General features: G+C 34.4%; 1 protein-coding gene across 4 annotated transcripts in view; it reads left to right on the top strand.

Moving 5' to 3' along the window:
- LOC128989579 (pericentriolar material 1 protein-like) overlaps positions 1 to 17,953 on the top strand; it is a 69,220-nt gene that overhangs the window by 15,940 nt on the left and 35,327 nt on the right. For all 4 annotated transcript variants that reach the window (XM_054411492.1, XM_054411489.1, XM_054411490.1 and 1 more), the window contains 11 exons: positions 2,956 to 3,042; positions 3,416 to 3,523; positions 4,474 to 4,624; positions 5,396 to 5,520; positions 5,795 to 5,880; positions 6,658 to 6,810; positions 7,787 to 7,958; positions 8,421 to 8,496; positions 9,108 to 9,207; positions 9,875 to 9,954; positions 17,004 to 17,143. In XM_054411492.1, coding sequence (XP_054267467.1) covers positions 2,956 to 3,042; positions 3,416 to 3,523; positions 4,474 to 4,624; positions 5,396 to 5,520; positions 5,795 to 5,880; positions 6,658 to 6,810; positions 7,787 to 7,958; positions 8,421 to 8,496; positions 9,108 to 9,207; positions 9,875 to 9,954; positions 17,004 to 17,143 — 1,278 coding nt within the window. The remainder of the gene's footprint in view (positions 1 to 2,955; positions 3,043 to 3,415; positions 3,524 to 4,473; positions 4,625 to 5,395; positions 5,521 to 5,794; positions 5,881 to 6,657; positions 6,811 to 7,786; positions 7,959 to 8,420; positions 8,497 to 9,107; positions 9,208 to 9,874; positions 9,955 to 17,003; positions 17,144 to 17,953) is intronic.

The following is a 17,953-nucleotide window of genomic DNA, read 5'->3' as shown; positions in this document are numbered from 1 at the left end:
AGTGCGTTACGATTTTGAGAACTGATTACCTTATCGCTGGAGTAAACAAACAACACAACTTGTAGGGAGGGCAGGGGGGGGGTTAAAAACTCCAAGGTCAAGATAGTTTTTGTGCCTCGAGCCTCCAGTGAGAGGCTATAAATAAACGTCCTGTCTTGTAACAAAATGGTTGCTTGTATCTTTAATTTTGACAAAAGGTTCTGTACTGTATTACGATGGATTTGTAAAGCATCAATTAATAAATTACAGTACTAAAGTTATTAAAATAGGAATTTTATTGACTCTTGCCTAGTATTATAATCAGTGTTGGGAAGTAGCGCGCTACAAGTAGCGACGCTACAGTAGCGCGCTACTTTTTTTGTAACGTTAGCTGTAGCTCCGCTACTTATATGATTTTGTAGCTTTAGCTGTAGCTAGCTACATTTTTTAAGTAGTTATAGCGGAATTTTAGCTACTTTTCTCGCTACATAAGCATTGTTTGAGATAGTGATTTTTATCATAACCTCAACCTTACGTGAAACAACCTCTTTCAAACTGAGATTTTCAAAAAAAAAAATAGGCCTACTTTCTTGGCTTCATACAGCTGGTTGCAGCCGTTTCATTCCCTATTACAATGTTGTGTGGACATGGAGGCCATTAAATGAGTGTTATCCACATTTTGGTTCTCATTTCCTTAATTTACTACTCTATGATTACTGTAAGATAAAATAAAATCGCTAGATGCAGACGACGTTACGTTACCGGTGACAAGAGAAGCTATTGAATGCTTAAGTGATTGACAGGGAAATTATTAATCAATTTAGTTTCTTTATTATATCGATAGTGTTTCAACTTGGGTTTTAATGGAAACCAACACTAAACCTCAAAATAATGAGAAAGCTCTATCAACCTTTGCTTCAGCTGTTGATTGTGGTTCATCATCACAAGCCCTTCCTTGGTTAGATTACGAAGATTTTTCAAAGGTTTACTAAATTAACAAAGAGGAAATTACCTGATGAGATTTAAGATATGCTTAGACTACATGATAATTGTAACGAAAAAATCTCCATATAACATGAAACTTACATTGAAAAAAATAGCATAGTTTGCTCCTGCTAACAGCTCTTGTATAGGACTATTCCTAGGCTATGCTATGGTTTAAGACGAATAAGTTCCCAAGTTCAATTATTAGGAATATATCTGTTTAGTCCTTGCAAGAACAAGCCTACTATAGCCAACTTGTTACATAGCCAAGTAGGCCTACATGTTATTTTTACTTTACAAATTTCAACATGTTTAAATTAAAAGCCGATTTCAGGATACGTTGCTGAATACTGTTTTCTGTACCAACTAGGTTGAAGCACAATTTGCCCTATGCATAATGACAATAAAGGACGATTTCTTGACATTGAAAAGTGTTATTCATAGAACAAGTAACTTATCACTATGGTTAAAAGTTATAGCAATGTCGTTTTTAACATTAAAAGTAAAGAAATGCAATAAACTCCAATTTCAGTAGGCTAGGCTCTGTAACACAAAAAAGTATTTTTAAATAATCGTTTTACAGTTTTATTGGTCCTAATTGTTGATATAAGACATCTATAAATGAATCTATATTAAAGAAATAAAATGAGCTTTTAAAATATAGTTTGGTTGTAAGTCCTTTGAACTTAATGAAATTTACATATAAGATGCTTTAAAATAATGCAATATTTAAAAATAAGTAGTAAATATGATGGGACACCCAACTATTTGGTTCTGTTGTTGTAATGTTAGGTTTATAATGCCAACAAATTAAATACAATCTAGGAATAATTTGTTTTCCAAGTAATGTTAGATACAATACTGACATTTCTTTTTTAAATGTTTGTTCAATAAAAATGTAGTTGCAATTAATTTTACATTTACCTAATATGCGTGGAATAAAAAGTAACGTCTTTTGAAAAGTAGCTAAAATTGTAGCTGTAGCTACATTTCATTGTAGCTGTAGTTGTAGCTAGCTGCATTTTCGGAACTGTAGCTGTAGCTAAGCTACTTTTTTGGAAATGTAGCAGTAGTCGTAGCTAGCTACATTTTAAAAGTAGCTTCCCCAACACTGATTATAATATATTCCACTGAAAGTAGGCCTATTTGACTTAACCGTGTTTTGTGTTTATTAGTGATTTTTCTATCAATACGAAAAAGGAGATAAGAGTAGTTTATTTTATAAATAATGCAATTATGATTTCAGAATAGTGATTATATAATTCCAAATGAATATCACTTCATTATGTTATGATTTTAGGGATTGTCCGTTTTATCCGACCTTTTGAGTTATCCGACCTAGGTCCGGTCCCATTAGGGTCGGTTAAGAGGGGGTCTACTTTAATAGTATTACACATTTACTATAGCCATAATGTTCTGCTACTTCACCTAAACAATAGAACAAAATAAATTATTAAATTCACAAAATATGAAAAATTATTCATGAAATTAAAAACATAAACATAACTGTAAACAATCCTAATTTGACAGTTCTCATTGCGTATCACAGTTTTTTGTTGCTTTTTAGTTCAAATTAGCTGTTTTCATAAATGAAGAAAAAAATAGTAGTGCTGCACCCTGTTGGTAAATTTGATAACTTTTAATGCTTTTGCATGTCTTAGAACCAACTTTTTAGTTGAAACAGCTGACTAAATTCTTTAATTCCTTTTAATATTAATACTCATAAGGTTAACATGGGGAAGTACAGAGCCACTGGGGCGGAGCCCAGAATGATTTTTGAGATAAGAATATGCCTATATGTTAATCTGGAATGTGAGCTATCATCATGCCAAATTTCAGCCCAATCCGTCCAGTAGTTAATGCGTGATTGAGCAACACACACACAAACGCACAAACTCACAAACTTACAGATTTCTAATATTAGTAAGATAATATTTTTTATTAAAAAATAAGAATTTGTTTCAACTAATAGTTGTGGCTATTTATTAATAGCTACAAGAACTGCAAGAGCAACAAGCCGCTTTGAAGGCGTTGAAGCAGAAGGCTCAGGAACAGCTGAATGAAGCCCGGGCCGCACAAGTAAGTAAAACTTTTCAAGTTTATTCGATTAATTATGCTGGAATTTACTCACAACGAGTTCTAAGTTTCTGTTTGCAAGACAATAAATTGTAATCTTATTTTCATAGCCAAGAATGTAAAAATCAAACATTTTAGTAACCAAAACATTTAGTTGTTGGATAAGGATTAATCAAATGTTTATCGTTTTATTCAATTTATAATTTGGTATCTACAATATAGTATTGTTTGTAAAACAATCATCAAAACTTTGACATGTTTGCCCTTACAAGCTTAACTTTTAATTTATAGCTAAAAGCCTTGCTGATGACAAAGTTTTAACTACATTATTAACGAGCTGTATACTGTATTGGCATGTGACTGTATGTGTTGACAGGGAGCTCTGATGGCAGCCCACGGCACCTCACAGGCGGCCGCCAACACTGACAACATGATACAGGAGAGACTGCAGAATCTGCAGCGCTTCTTTGACGCCAGACATCAGGTAAACATCTGCAGTAATAGCCAGTATAGATGAGTTGACAGTGGGGATTGGCAAGGGTTTAGTACAACAAAATGTACCACATAATAAACAATTTTACAAAGATCTATCAGATGTAACTTACAAAGATCTATGAGATGTACCAGTGACTTTAAAATAAAATAACACACAAAATACAACAGAAGAGCAAATATAACAAATTTGTGATTTTTTTTTAAAGAACGCCAAATTGAAAAAATCTAACATACAAAAGGTGTTATTCAGTTTATAGCAGTTAACAAAATTTGATTAATGTCAGTGCAACGATCAGACATTCTAACTACCCCCGCCGCAGCAAACCTGCAGACTAAGCGAATTTTAACTTGTTTAATTAAATTTTAACTCAAATATTTCCATAAATAAGACATAAAATTTATTCCCAATTTAAATAACATTAGATTTAACGAGTGCTTAGGATTGCTGCTACGGGGAAGGTAAAAATTGTTTTTTGACCATACATAGATACTATAGGATGAAATAAATAAATTTGCCTAATTTTATCTATATATATATATCTATAAACAAGTAAACTACAACATTTTTAATTTTCTCCATAAGAATAACATGAGAATTTTTAAATTACACTATTTTTGAATTTTCTCCCTGACCGTTAGGCGTACAACAGCGCTTCAATATACTAAATTAATTCTTTTTTTAAGCTCTACAAAACGGTTTAAAAGAAATTGAAAATTTTTTTGTTTTTAGGGTCAAAAATGGGGAAACCCACCCCATAAAACCCCCCCATAAACCCCCGTTCTCATGGTCCGATCATGCTGGTTCGCAAACTCGTTCAAATAAACGTAGGTATAAGCAGATTGTTATTGTGCATTGTATTGCAGAATGTTATTGTGCATTGTATTGCAGATTGTTATTGTGCATTGTATTGCAGATTGTTATTGTGCATTGTATTGCAGATTGTGCAGATTGCCGGCTTGGAGGACGAGGAAGCAGACACGTCAGAGGTACAGAACAAACTGGACGAGTTACAAGCCAAGAAACACAACATGGACCAACTGTTGGCACAGTTCTCCAACCTGCACACTAATGTGGCCAACAACGTTGCTGGTAAGTCACTTTATATCTTGTGACACGTAAGCTGGCACTTGACCGATCGCTATTAGCCTAATTCTAAAACATTATGTGGCGTCATGCGGGTTGCATCAACTGTCCTCGCGACTCAACCCCATCAGTCAGCGGAAAGTTTGCAGTCTGGTCTTTTCCTTACCTTAACCCTCGTTCTGCCTACACAGCCCGCGTGTACAAGGTGGCACCTGCATGCCTACTGCCATGGTAATAACAGGCTCAGGAACAGCTAAATGAAGCCCGGGCCGCACAAGTAAGTAAAACTTTTCAAGTTTATTCAATTAATTATGCTGGAATTTACTCACAACGAGTTCTAAGTTTCTGTTTGCAAGACAATAAATTGTAATCTTATTTTCATAGCCAAGAATGCCTCGTTCTGCCTACACAGCCCGCGTGTACAAGGTGGCACCTGCATGCCTACTGCCATGGTAATAACAGTAGTAACAAACATGTAAACATAAGCTCCATTATAAATTAGTGCTACAGCTGTTTCGGTTTGTCGGGACAGCGGTGTTGCCACTTTTGTCTTGCTGCGGCCTTGTGTTAGAATGGGCTATGGTCACGCTCATCTGTATCTCAGGGTGTAGGACAGTTGGTAGTGCATGTTTTTAAGAAGTCCTCTCTTACTACTCTATAAAAATAATGAGAATTTTTTATTTTGTGTTTCTTTGTGCTTTTTTTGGTTCTTCATTAATATAGGGTTGAGTTAGTAATTTAATTTATACCTAAGTATAAAATTGTTTGTCCATGCAGATGAACTTAGTCCTGATGAATGTGAAAGAGACGTGCAGAATAAAATGGCGGAGTTGAATGCCATGAGGGAGTTTCTCTCTACGTTGCAGAACAGTGCTCCTCAGCTGAGACCTGCCTCTCCCCAGGTGAGTTTAGTAAACATTGCGCTCATGTCAAATACGTCCTCAAATGGGCACTTTTAAGATTTAATTTCATTATTCTAATTATTGTGACTTTGTGAGTTATTCTTAAAACATTTTGTTAATTGTTCTGGTAGGCTACTGCTGATTTTTAGTAAAAAATATAAGGCATGTTTTTGGGAACAAAAGTAGTATTTGTAAAAATTTGCAATTTTATAAATAAAAGCTCTATCAGAGTAGTAAGACTAATATTTCATTCATAGTATTTTTTACATTCCAGGAAAGAGTTGTGAAAAAAGACTCTCGTGGAGGATCTGTGGAGAAGTCCAACACACCTACAAATCAAACTCTACATGTAAAAACTCAGTGAGTATTGATTACTTGATTGAAATCAAATTGTTTATTAGTTATGTGTTTTCTACATAAAATCATGGCATTCCAATGTATCAGCCTACATATTATTGTACAACAAGGCATGATAAATCAATTGATAACTGCAATGACTACCAAAAGGTCAGTCTATTTTAAAACATGGGTCTTTTGTCATGGAGACTTTGTCCAGAATCATAAGTCAAAGAAATTGTCATCAGCTTTCAGATACTATATATAACATCATGCCTGGTTTATTACTCTGCGGTTTGGACCTAACCTTATGCAATACACCCTTTTTTTACATAAAAGTATAAATCTGATAGGTACAGTATGTCTTTGTTCGTATCATTGACCCCCTTTAAAAAATTTCAAAATGTTTTATTACTCTGTTTTGTTTAATAAACGTTTTAGTAGAAGAACCGTTTTCTATGAACATTCAAAAAATATCAAATCAAAATTGTGTATAATTAAAGAGAAATCCAGGAGAAATTTAATATCTGTCCAGAATGTAATCATAAATAATATTTACTGATGTTTTTTGTGTTGAGTGTTTGATACTTGTTATGTTATCAAAATTTAGGCCTAGGCCTTGTTTTTTCCAAATAAATTTACACCCTATTACTTAAGTTTTTAGTAGATATTTATCAAAGAGAGCTAAATAATAACAATGAGGGAGATACTATACTATAATTCCTAGTCAGTACACTTTTCAAACCTCGAAATTCTGAATACTTAATGTAATGATGGTTTTAAAATGGCTGCAATTCGTAGACAACTTAATGAGGCAAAGGCGAGGCTTCAGCAGCTGCAGAACCTATTGCACACGGTAGAAGAGTTACGCAGCAATGGTCAGCCCATACCTGAATCTGTGCTGCGGCTGATGAATGGCTCAGAACACAGCTCCAGTCCTACGCAGCAAGACAGGTACAAACAGAAGTTTAGTTGCTTCTCTATTACAAGTGTAGTGTTAAGTAGAAGAGCTACGCATCAATGGTCAGCCCATACCTGAATCTGTGCTGCAGCTAATGAATGGCTCAGAACACAGCTCCAGTCCTACGCAGCAAGACAGGTACAAACACAAGTTTAGTTGTTTCTCCATTTCAAGTGTAGTGTTAAGTAGAAGAGCTACGCAGCAATGGTCAGTCCATACCTGAATCTGTGCTGCGGCTAATGAATGGCTCAGAACACAGCTCCAGTCCTACGCAGCAAGACAGGTACAAACACAAGTTTAGTAGTTTCTCCATTACAAGTGTAGTGTTAAGTAGAAGAGCTACGCAGCAATGGTCAGTCCATACCTAAATCTGTGCTGCGGCTAATGAATAGCTCAGAACACAGCTCCAGTCCTACGCAGCAAGACAGGTACAAACACAAGTTTAATTGTTTCTCCATTATAAGTGTGGTGTTAAGTAGACAGATTAATTAACTAGAAAAAAAAGAATTGTTTTTATCGTGCCAATGCATTCTTCTACACTTAACATGAGTGAAAGTATACACTTGTTCACTTGTTCTTCAGTGTATTGATATTCTTATCCATATTTGTATGAAACTAACTCCTGAAATTCCTCCAAATGCAATAGTTTTTTCACAAATTTCTTTACCAATTTTAACTTTATAATCGGTTCATGATTATGAAGAATTGATTGTATTTGTGGATGTCTTCATAGTGTTGGTATTTTACTGTCAGTCATTTCAATTGAGGAGTATTAATGGTACTCCTTTACCGATTTGTATATGTTTGTTTTCCAACTGTCAGTAAATGTTTTCCCTGGATTAGACTTGCTGTATCATACACATTCTGTAACCAGGTATCCGTTGCTGTCAAACATGCAATAGTTATCAGTTCTTTTCAAGTTAGTAGATTATTAATTTAATTTAACCACAAGCTGATGCTACAATCTAGGTCGGATATGTCGTCACAAGATCTGAATGTATCTCAAGGCCCAAGCGATCGACTGGTCAACTCCAGTGAGCGTGCTGAGATGTTTGAGCGTAGTTGTCGCTCACTCAACTCCTGCGAGCGAGAGAGAGTCAAACAGCAGCCGGCCAACACTGTCAAACATAACAACCAAGAGGTAACAATTGAATTGAAATGTGGTTTTCTACCTGAAAAAGTGTTTATGAAAACAAATATTTAATTTGATAATCCATATTTATTATTTCATTTAATAAGGTAGGGCCTATGTAACAAATTTAAACATTGGAAATCATATATGAGTGTAAAAATTCATTTTAAAATGTTAGATATTGATTCCGTACACGTTGCTTTGACTGCCTCCAAACTAAGCTAGATTACGACTCTGGTATCATCTTGTGGCTTACAGATGGATAGAAATCTACAACTGTGGTTAGACCTCTCTTTATCCACTAAATTCTTTTATACTCCTACGGCAAGTTGACCTGTCTCAGTAGGTGATTGTTTTAACCTGAAACCATGCAGTTCACATATTTTTCAAACTAAACTGTATTTAATTTAAAGCTTGGTTCTAGCTTCAAATTATTGAACTATCGAATTTTAGAATTTTTTTGTGTTTTAGGGAAAAGTTGGGATGAAAATTCAGCTCGAAGAACTCATCAGAAACCAAGATCTTAGTTTACCTCAACCATTGCAAAGTGCGTAAGATTGAAATTTATTATTATTTATTATTACAGTATCTAATTTAAAAGCTACTGTTTGAAGGAACAAACTTTAATTTGCAGCTCTGTTTTTTAGAAGTTAAATGTTATAATCTCTCTGTATATTGCACACCATTGTTAATGCGTGCTAGCATGCACATCTTCCAATCTGAATATCATCTAGGCCATTGAATACATCTCAATCCTCTCATAGCTCTCCACAATTCCTCTTCTTCTACCATCTGCCATTTCATTCTTCTTTTTCACATCGTTTCATTTCTCTCCACATTATCCTTCCATCTTCTTCTAGGCCCTTCGTCTCTGTCTTCTTCCCTCGATCACTATTATTTCCATTATCCTAATAATCCTCGATCTTTTTGCATGTCCCAATAAACCTAGTTTTGATTTTTCTGCTCTCCATTTGAGTTGTCTTCAACAATATTTCTTCTGATCTCTAAACAAAAATATAGCAAATTTGGCACTTCATTTTCTTTGCCACTTTTTAATGCGTTTGTTACCTAAAAAATAATAATAACAAGACGAGAGCTATATGGTAACTATTTGACATTTTTCATACATTTATGAAAGCTATGTCTTGTGATATTCAGGTTCCAGTTTCCAAGAGCCTGGCAACGGCACCACTATTGGCACTTGGGGAGGTTCCACACAAAGCACCTTGGACGAGGGATACAACCCCGACTACTCTGGGTGAGGTGTATTATGTTTAAGTTTATACATGTTGTAAGAAGACATAACACTTCTATCTTCCTCTGGAGTAACAAACAATATCTTATAATGGTTTTTGGAATGCTTGATAACTAGCTGTAGCTTTTAATGTGAATGTTGAGTCAAAGGTATTTGAATTAAATAGTGTTAAATTTCATTTTATGATTGAATGGTTGGTTTTAGATAAAACTTTATTTGATTTTCCAAAAGTAAAAATGTATATTTACTAAATAGTTAATATACAGTTCGCTATTCTCCTTTCTGCATTTTCACTTCTGTTATTAAATCTAGACAGTCAAGAACTGTTTGTAAGCTATCCAAATTCAATGATTGACTGTTTTAATTCATAGTCGAACACTCCCCATCTCAGCTACGTAATGGTTTGATGATTTGACTGGGACGGTGGCGTAGTCTTGTAATCCAGCTACCAGGAGGTTACGAATTGTGGATATTTATAGGCATGCACTGTGGATGCAATGCTCTCTGGTGTGTCTCTTGTAGAGCAAACGTTATGATGAAAAATATTCAGAAACTCTACATACATGTGGTCTCAGTTATATCAAGTTTATTTAAATAGGCTTCAAGATTGTTGTGTTTATAAAATGCTGTCGTCTCACAATCTAACTTTAATATCAAACCTGTATTACAGAGACATGACAGAGACAACCAGTGTGAAGAATGCTCCCAGCTGTAGACAACCTCACAACATGTGGCGGAAACCTTCCTCAGGTTAGCACCGTCTAGTCCCTACTTGTATTGGAAAGTATATAACTTTGAAATGTAGCCTTATAATGTGCTTGTTAGAGTATATTAAGCACTTGATCTGTTCAATGTATTAGGTTCTATTAATATTAACTAGGAGTACGCTCCGATGTCGCGTATAAGAATGAACGAAGACAATTCCATGTAGGCTACCATATAATCTGTCTTTAGTCTTTGGTTCCCCTTAACCCTGTCTCTGCGACTGGAGTCTAAACCTTCGCTGTATCATCGCGATGTTGTCCCCTGGTGCTGCGGAGTGGGGGGAAATGATTCTCCCTCCACCTCCCCTCTAGACGGCGTCCAAACAAGCCTGCGTTGTTTTACATGCATAACCTATGCTGCAGTTTTTCAATAAGTTAAAAAATGAATATTTATAAAATCAAACTGTCATAAACTAACCTAACCAACCAAACTTGCTGATTATATATAAAAAAGAAATAAAATAAAAATCGAATGTAGGTTTACTAATCGAAAAAATAGTTCTGTTCATAAAATACAATTATAAATGCCTCAAATTCAATTTTATAATTTATTAATTATAAAATTAAACAGTCATAACGTAACCAAACTAACCAAACTTGCTAATACGGTAATGAAAAAGCTAACGAAGGAAAAAAATAAAAAAAATAATAAAATAAAAAAATAAAAATAAAAATAGAATGATAGGAAAAAAATAGTTCTAAAACTATAATAGCTCAAATTGAATTTTATAATGTTTTAACTATCAAATTAAACTGTCATAACCTAACCAAACTTGCTGATAGTGCAAAAATCTTAGACAAAAAGTAATGGCCACCGAGAGGTTTTCAACCTAGTATCTTCAGTTTCTCAGCCCGGCACGTTATCCATTAGTCCATGGAGGCCGATGGCTCCAAATCGTATCGTTTCGGTAATGGTTGTTCCCTCAGCCAATAGAACTCTCTTCCCCAAAATTGTGCTTCCCCCACTCCGCAGTGCCAGGGGACAACATCGTGATGATTTAGCGAAGGTTTAGACTCCAACTCCAATGCCTCTGCGGCCCGCCGCAAGTTTGTGTGGCGACAGTGGCAGTGATGACCAGCGTTGTCAACACAACTTGCTCATTTTACCCGCAAAATCCGGTGGTAATCCCCGGAATTAGCCGGAATCAAGTCTTGATTACCCGCAAAATCCCCTGAATTCAAATTTTAAAGATTTCGGCAAACTTTTTGGTAAAAACCTCGTTGTAACCACGTTGTTACGGTGCATTGAGAGAATTATTAATATTTATACCATTCTTTCTTATATTCAGCAAACCGTTTATCATTCATTTCAATTCTTTTTTAAGGCTACCTTTTTTAACTGAAGTCAAATGAAATATCAATTTATGTAGGTACCTATTTATGCAAATATTTTTATCTTTCTGAAAGAGAGGTACCGGAACTCCGTTCCACTGCATTCCCCCCAAATCGAGCACTGAATAACAGTAAGACTCTATCCCCTATATCAACCATACCAATTTAAAAAAAAAACATAAAATTTACAAGATTTTAAACTTTATGTGATGGCCCCTGGCCCTATCATAAATTGAATAAATAATGTTAATTATAAAAGCTAGAGCAAGTAATGCAAGAGTACCCTAGGTCTATCGCGAATGACAATTTGAGTACTGTGGTTAATTCGGAATTCTTATTAATAATATTCAATAGTTTGATGCCATAAAATGGTGTTAGTAACCCTTATGGAAAAGTGGACTGGTCCCAGATCTGGATTCTATATCTGGCCAGATCTGGGATGACATATCTGGACATATTCCAGATCTGGCACCCATATCTAACCAGATATGGAATTAGTTCAGATCTGGCATCACAGATCTGATCGTATCTGGCATCCAGATCTGATCGTCGTATCTGGCATCCAGATCTGACCAGATATGGAATATGAAATTGGTAAAATTTGTGTTTTAAGAGACAAACTAACATTTAATGTTATCCACACTTTATTCTTATACAATCCAACCATTGACAGAGAAAATGAAAAAAACTTTAACTAAATTAACGCATGAGTAAAAAAAATTGTTTTGATTTGTTTAGTTTGTAGAGTGTTGTTTATTGTAGGCCTTTCACAATCAATGTTGTTTTTGTGTCATATGGTTGCAAACTATTTGTTTTAGCATAAGTAAAGGACCATAAAAAAAAGTAAAAGTACTTAAGTTAGCCTACGATAACATTGGGTGTAGGCCAAACTTATCTATGGCTTACTTTTTTAATTATTAATTAACTGGTGAACCCCTCTTGACATTTTCTTTAAAATATTCCAATTTTTCACTTCATTGATAGATAGGCCTATGAGATCAATAAATTGTTAAATCTGTAGGAACTGTTGTAGTCAGTCGAATTTCGTTTGGTAAAAGTTCTACCGAGCAAGACAATTTTTGGGAAAGTTATCTTAATTACGAGACCTAGATTCTCGTATTGGTAATGGCTTTCGTTGCAATACGTGATTAGAAGTGGTCGTGCGTGGTGTAGTCGCTAAGTGATCGGAGTTCAACGCTAGAGTCCCTGGTTCAAATCCCGGTCGGGCATATTCAAAACTTTTACTAACAATTTTTTCACTTTTTAATTTTTATTGATTTGTTCATGCATAGTTCATTAGGTTTTAATGTTAAAACATCTTAGGCTATTCTCTTTTATTTTATAAAAATCATTTTCTTTATAAGTAATCTGGAACTCCTTCTTAAGGGAATGATGCAAAACAATGTTACTATTTAAAATGCATAACAATGTTATTATTTAAGTATTTTAACCTGTAGGACCATTTTACCAGAAGAATAGAAGCCTGTATATAGAAACAAATAAAGTACTGTAGGCCTACCTATGGAAATTGAATTTAAGGTAAAAACAACAAGATAAATATTTCAATTTGTTTTATTTGCAAGCATTTTTTATATTTTTATTTAATTGTGTTTCAACCACTATTTTAATTGTGCAAAGACAGTCTGCAGGTAGCATAAATTAATGAGCCGGTTCATTATAACCTAAACTTTACCTTCCTAATCGAACCTAAAACACTTAGGCTAATACAGTCACAAATTCGCATAAAACCCAACCTACCTTCCCCACATGCCTAACTAAGAGCTGATTATTTAGTTTCAAAACAAATTGATTTAATTCCGCATTGAGTTAAGTATAAACAGCTGTTTGCTTTGCTCATACAGTCCTCAGCCCACATTCGGACCCGTCCAGACCACGCCATATTACCATCCGAACCGCGAAATGAACCTTAGATTCGTAATTTTAGCCTTCGTTTTACATCCATTTAGGAATCTTTCCGACAAAAACGAATTGCATTTTTGGAATCAGCGTGAAAAATACTGTAAGTAAACATCTAAAAATTACACAATTTCTCAATGTAGACATACTAAATAATTGCCAAATATTTTATCGGATGAGTAAGTTAAATACATTTAATCTTAACAATGCATATCAATATTTATCCGATTCAATTTTTCGATTACAAACAATTCTTTTTTTCCAATGTATGTCGCTAAACATCAAATTGATTTATGGTTGGTACGGTTTTTGTTCATATTTAAGAAATTAGGCTAAACTACTGTCTAGGAATAACTTACAATTGACCAAAAATAAATTATAAGTTAGGCCTATTAAAAAAAGGGTACCTTCATATCTTTGGCACAAACAACCGAATGAGTAATATTGATTATTCGATTGTTTAATTCGATATATCGATCGATATTACTCATTCGGTTGTTTGTGCCAACAGATATGGAAGTGTACCCAAAAGAAACAAAACAAATAGGCCTAGGCCTACCTAATAACAAAACATTAAACAACCAAGGATAAAACAATAAAATGCTTCTTTAATGTTTGGTTACCTCGGTAGGTCTTACCTATGGCTCTGGGGAGTGGGATTTTTTAAACGTTATTTTTTTATTTATATCACATGGTAAATGTATGATGAGCTTAAATTCAATAGGCCTAGGCCTACGATATTAAGTTAAGTTAAATTCAAACCGTTAAGTAGTTATTCATCTGATAAAAGAAGTAAGTTATTGTTGGTTCTCTGCGGAACTGTAACTTACCCAGTAGGTAAGATAGTTAGCCTACATTTTTATAAACTCATGAAAAAGATCAAAGTTAACTTACCGTAGGCTAACTTATGTGTTTAAAAATTTATCTTTTTAACAAATCATACACAAAAGATTCATGTTGATTTTTAGAAATGTTACCTTTGTTATTAGGCCTATTATAAACTAAAAAGTAAGCTACACAGTGTAAAGAGTCTCCTTAAAAAAAGATCTTAGGCATAAATTGTTCAATATTGAAATAGGCCTTGGCCTACATGATAAATAGGTGGGTACGGTAAGTTGTATCGCCTAAAAGTGAACCGATTACGATAAGTTATCGCATATAGGGTATATTAAGTTAAACAAAAATATTTCATCTGGTAAATTATCGTAGGCTAGGTTCTCTGCGAAACTGTTCCCCTGAAGATGGGTAACTTAATCTAAGTAGACCTAGTTTACTATAAGGACACAGATCTAGTAGCTAAAAGAAAGTTATAGGCTACTACTTTTTTAGGTCTATTTAGGTAAGTTAGGGTTATATTAAGGCCTACCTTTCTTAGTTTAAACTTTCTACCGTAGGCCTACATTCTTTGACGGTGAAAAACACATTAACTTAAACATAGATTGTTGTATGAACAAATAAGCATAGTACTGTGACATCATTAGACACAGATTTTAACAAAACACTTGACAGGTCATACCTAGGCTAGGCAACACGGCCGTCTAGGCAATTATTGTCAACAGACACACTTTACACAAAACAACTTTAAACATGACACAGCACTTCCTCGCTTCACCGCCTTCCTTCAAAAGTTTATACTGTTTAGGCTATACTTTGAAGTTAAGATTATCTACCTCAGCATTCTGATTGTCTGTCTCACCATTCTTCCACTGCCTTGGTCTTGGTACAATCGATGAAGACCTGTGAGCCCAATGTTATGTCTGCTCGTACCGTATGTCTTCACTTCTTCTTGGTTATCTAAGCGTAATCCTTTTGTTATGGGCCCTTAGCAGCATTATTATAAGTGGGCTAGCTCTTTGAAGCAGTAGGTCCCCACTGATTGACCTACAGTATTTAGTGTTCAATACTTGATGAAGGGTCCATAAGCTCAGTTGGCACATAGTCGACTGAGAGTACAATATTAAACTCACTAAAATTTGTCACTTATTCAGACCAAATTCGGGAAAGCTCCTTCCTATTGCCTATTCTTTTGTCCATTGGCTGAGTTTCATATGGTTTCATCCGCTCTTCATCAAACTGAGTCTACTTGTTCTAGGTTAACCTTAACTTAATGGATGAGGTTTGAGTTGAATCTAAAATGCAGTTTAATTGCATTACTTACCTACGTAATTTAAATGGATAGGATTTTATTCACAAACCTTTAAAACCTACTTAGGTTGCCGTCTTATCATCAATAGCAGAATGCACTAAACAAACCTTGAGGAGTATGTTCTATGACTAAACTTAACTTAAGGCAGCTGGCAGCATTTCATTTCTGATTCTGATTCTGTCTAAGTTAGAGAGTGAACTGCAGACGACCGATGAAAAAAGATATATTAAATGAAAAAAAAACCTTATTTGATAAAAAAATCTTAGTACTTATGTTATATCATTATATAGTAATATGAAAGTACAGTAACTTATATAAATATTTTGGGGCAACATTTGAATGACTGACTGAATAGATAAAGTCACCGACGCGAGGCCTTAATGAAATTTAATTTAGAACAACCAGAACGAAAATAACTAAAACCATTGATTATTAGATAGTAAAATCTTATCTAATATAATATTAATTAGTCAAAGATAACACTTAACTTTTAGCATAGATAAAACAGCTTTTAGCAAGTTAGGCAACAATATAGTAGACTTTCACCCACGGCATCGTTTACCGTCGCGTCGTACTTATTATATAGCACAGCCTACTGAAGAAACGTAGCCTGTAGAATAAACATGTAAATATTTATTTTTCAATCAATTGCGATACATTTTAGTAGATAATTTGTTAACTCCTGCCAGTATTTTCGTAAATACATTATTATCCTAGAAATTGTAGAGTTATAATATGAATACGGCATGACTGTTACTCTATGGATGAAAGAATAGTCGTTCTCTTTGTCTCAAGTAAACGACAAAATTGTAGGTCGTAAAATGTAAACAAATAAAAAGAAGAAGAAGGTAGCTCATAATGTTAATCTTATGGGACAAAATTAAAAATGTTTTTTTAAGATTTTATAATAATTACGGAACAAATATTTTTGAACAAATAATGGTCGCAAGATAAAGTGGTATAGAATCTTTGTGCAACACATCAAGTTTATAACTTTAGTCATTCTCGAGATTTCGATCAACATAAAGATGCATTTCACACCAGTATGAGAATTCACTTCGTTCATTCAATAATTTGTTAAACCCGAAAACTAAAACTACATAAAAACAGAGATAAACACATAAACTTTGGGTTTTTTTTCAAAAAGGAGAACTCCATGAATTACAATAGAAGTTTCAGTCTCAAATTTGTATTAAATTAATTTAAAAATTGGCAAGTTGCAACAATGATGCACCTATTGACTTAGCTTTAAGTTTTAAATTTTAATGCAAATATTTTACAATAGTATGTCAATTTGCTGAGTATTTAAATGTCCGCTAAAAACTGACTTTAATTTCATAGAGTAGCTTCCCTATGCCCCAACCAAAGATGTATCAATCTTGAATTGTTCTCTTTCACAGAAATCCTTGCTTTGATGTATATTCCACACACAGGCCTCAGTTTTCATGTTTAAGGGAATATCCAAAATTAAAAGAACTTTAAAAAAAAACACTATATAGCGTATCAACATTTTTTTATCAATATTATTTTTAAATCTGTTTCCTATGTTGGATTGAAACTAATTGTTTGTTGTAGTGTAACAAAATGATTTTACTATTACTAGTTTAGTATTACTAATTAATGTAATGTTGAACTGTTAGGTAGTGCGTCAAGGTACAGCTGGTCCACGCCCTATGTGCCACAGGAGGTGAGGAGGGGAGGGGAGAGAGGGGACAATGTACCAACTGCTGACATCCCTCCTCAACCTGACACTCACTGGGTCGTTCAGCAGATCAGTCAGGTATCTTGCACAACTTACTTACTTACTCCTAGATATGAGTAGATACTTAGCCGCACCATAGACAAGTTAAGATACAGAGGATACATTGAATGACACACTTAAGTCGTGTCTAGCACCAGTCGCTTGTGTCTAGTGAAAATTCTATTGGTCGTCCCCCTTCGCCGTGGGCCTGTGCGCCACAACTGCTGTTGCAAACAATAGCTGTTCGGGTGCTTCCTGGCTTGGTACTAGTGTAAACTCCCCACCATTCCAGAGCTAAAGCATGTTTCCTCTGTATCTTACTTCTCTGTTGCCGCACAAACAAAGCTTTGCCTCTCTCCATCTCCTGAATCTTCCTCAGTTGCCCCTTTTGAATTGTATAATTAAGAGGATAGCAGCTAGCTTACCTTTAAGAAATACAGGTTGGCCATAGAACACACGTTAATATTTATTTACACTCAGTAACTCAAACATTACATCTGAATCCTTATGAAGTGTTATTAGTTCTCTGTTGTGTTTCTTCTTCCACTTTATCTTTCACAACGTCATACAAATTTATTTTTAATTCCCTTTTTTTTATCAAATATGACTGATTGTTTAAGACTTATGATCAAATGCTACAGTTACACAAGACAAGGTAGTTTAATGTTTTTTTAGGGATCATTTGGGTCATCTTTCATCACAACCAGTAAAAAATGAGGTGTTTTTAGTCAGACTGGGCATCATCTTGTTCAGACATTTTTGTTGTGTTTACTTACCCTCTATTTGTACTAATCGTTTTTTCTCTAAGAAATTCTTGTTTTTGTTTTTATCACCATACAGCCCACTGTA

Source organism: Macrosteles quadrilineatus, unplaced genomic scaffold, assembly GCF_028750875.1.
Source record: "Macrosteles quadrilineatus isolate MER2022 unplaced genomic scaffold, UCM_ALF_1.0 Scaffold_3__2_contigs__length_128488019, whole genome shotgun sequence".
NCBI classification, from domain to species: domain Eukaryota; kingdom Metazoa; phylum Arthropoda; class Insecta; order Hemiptera; family Cicadellidae; genus Macrosteles; species Macrosteles quadrilineatus.
Note: the sequence above shows the minus strand (reverse complement) of the source record. Positions and strands in the feature narration are given on the sequence as shown.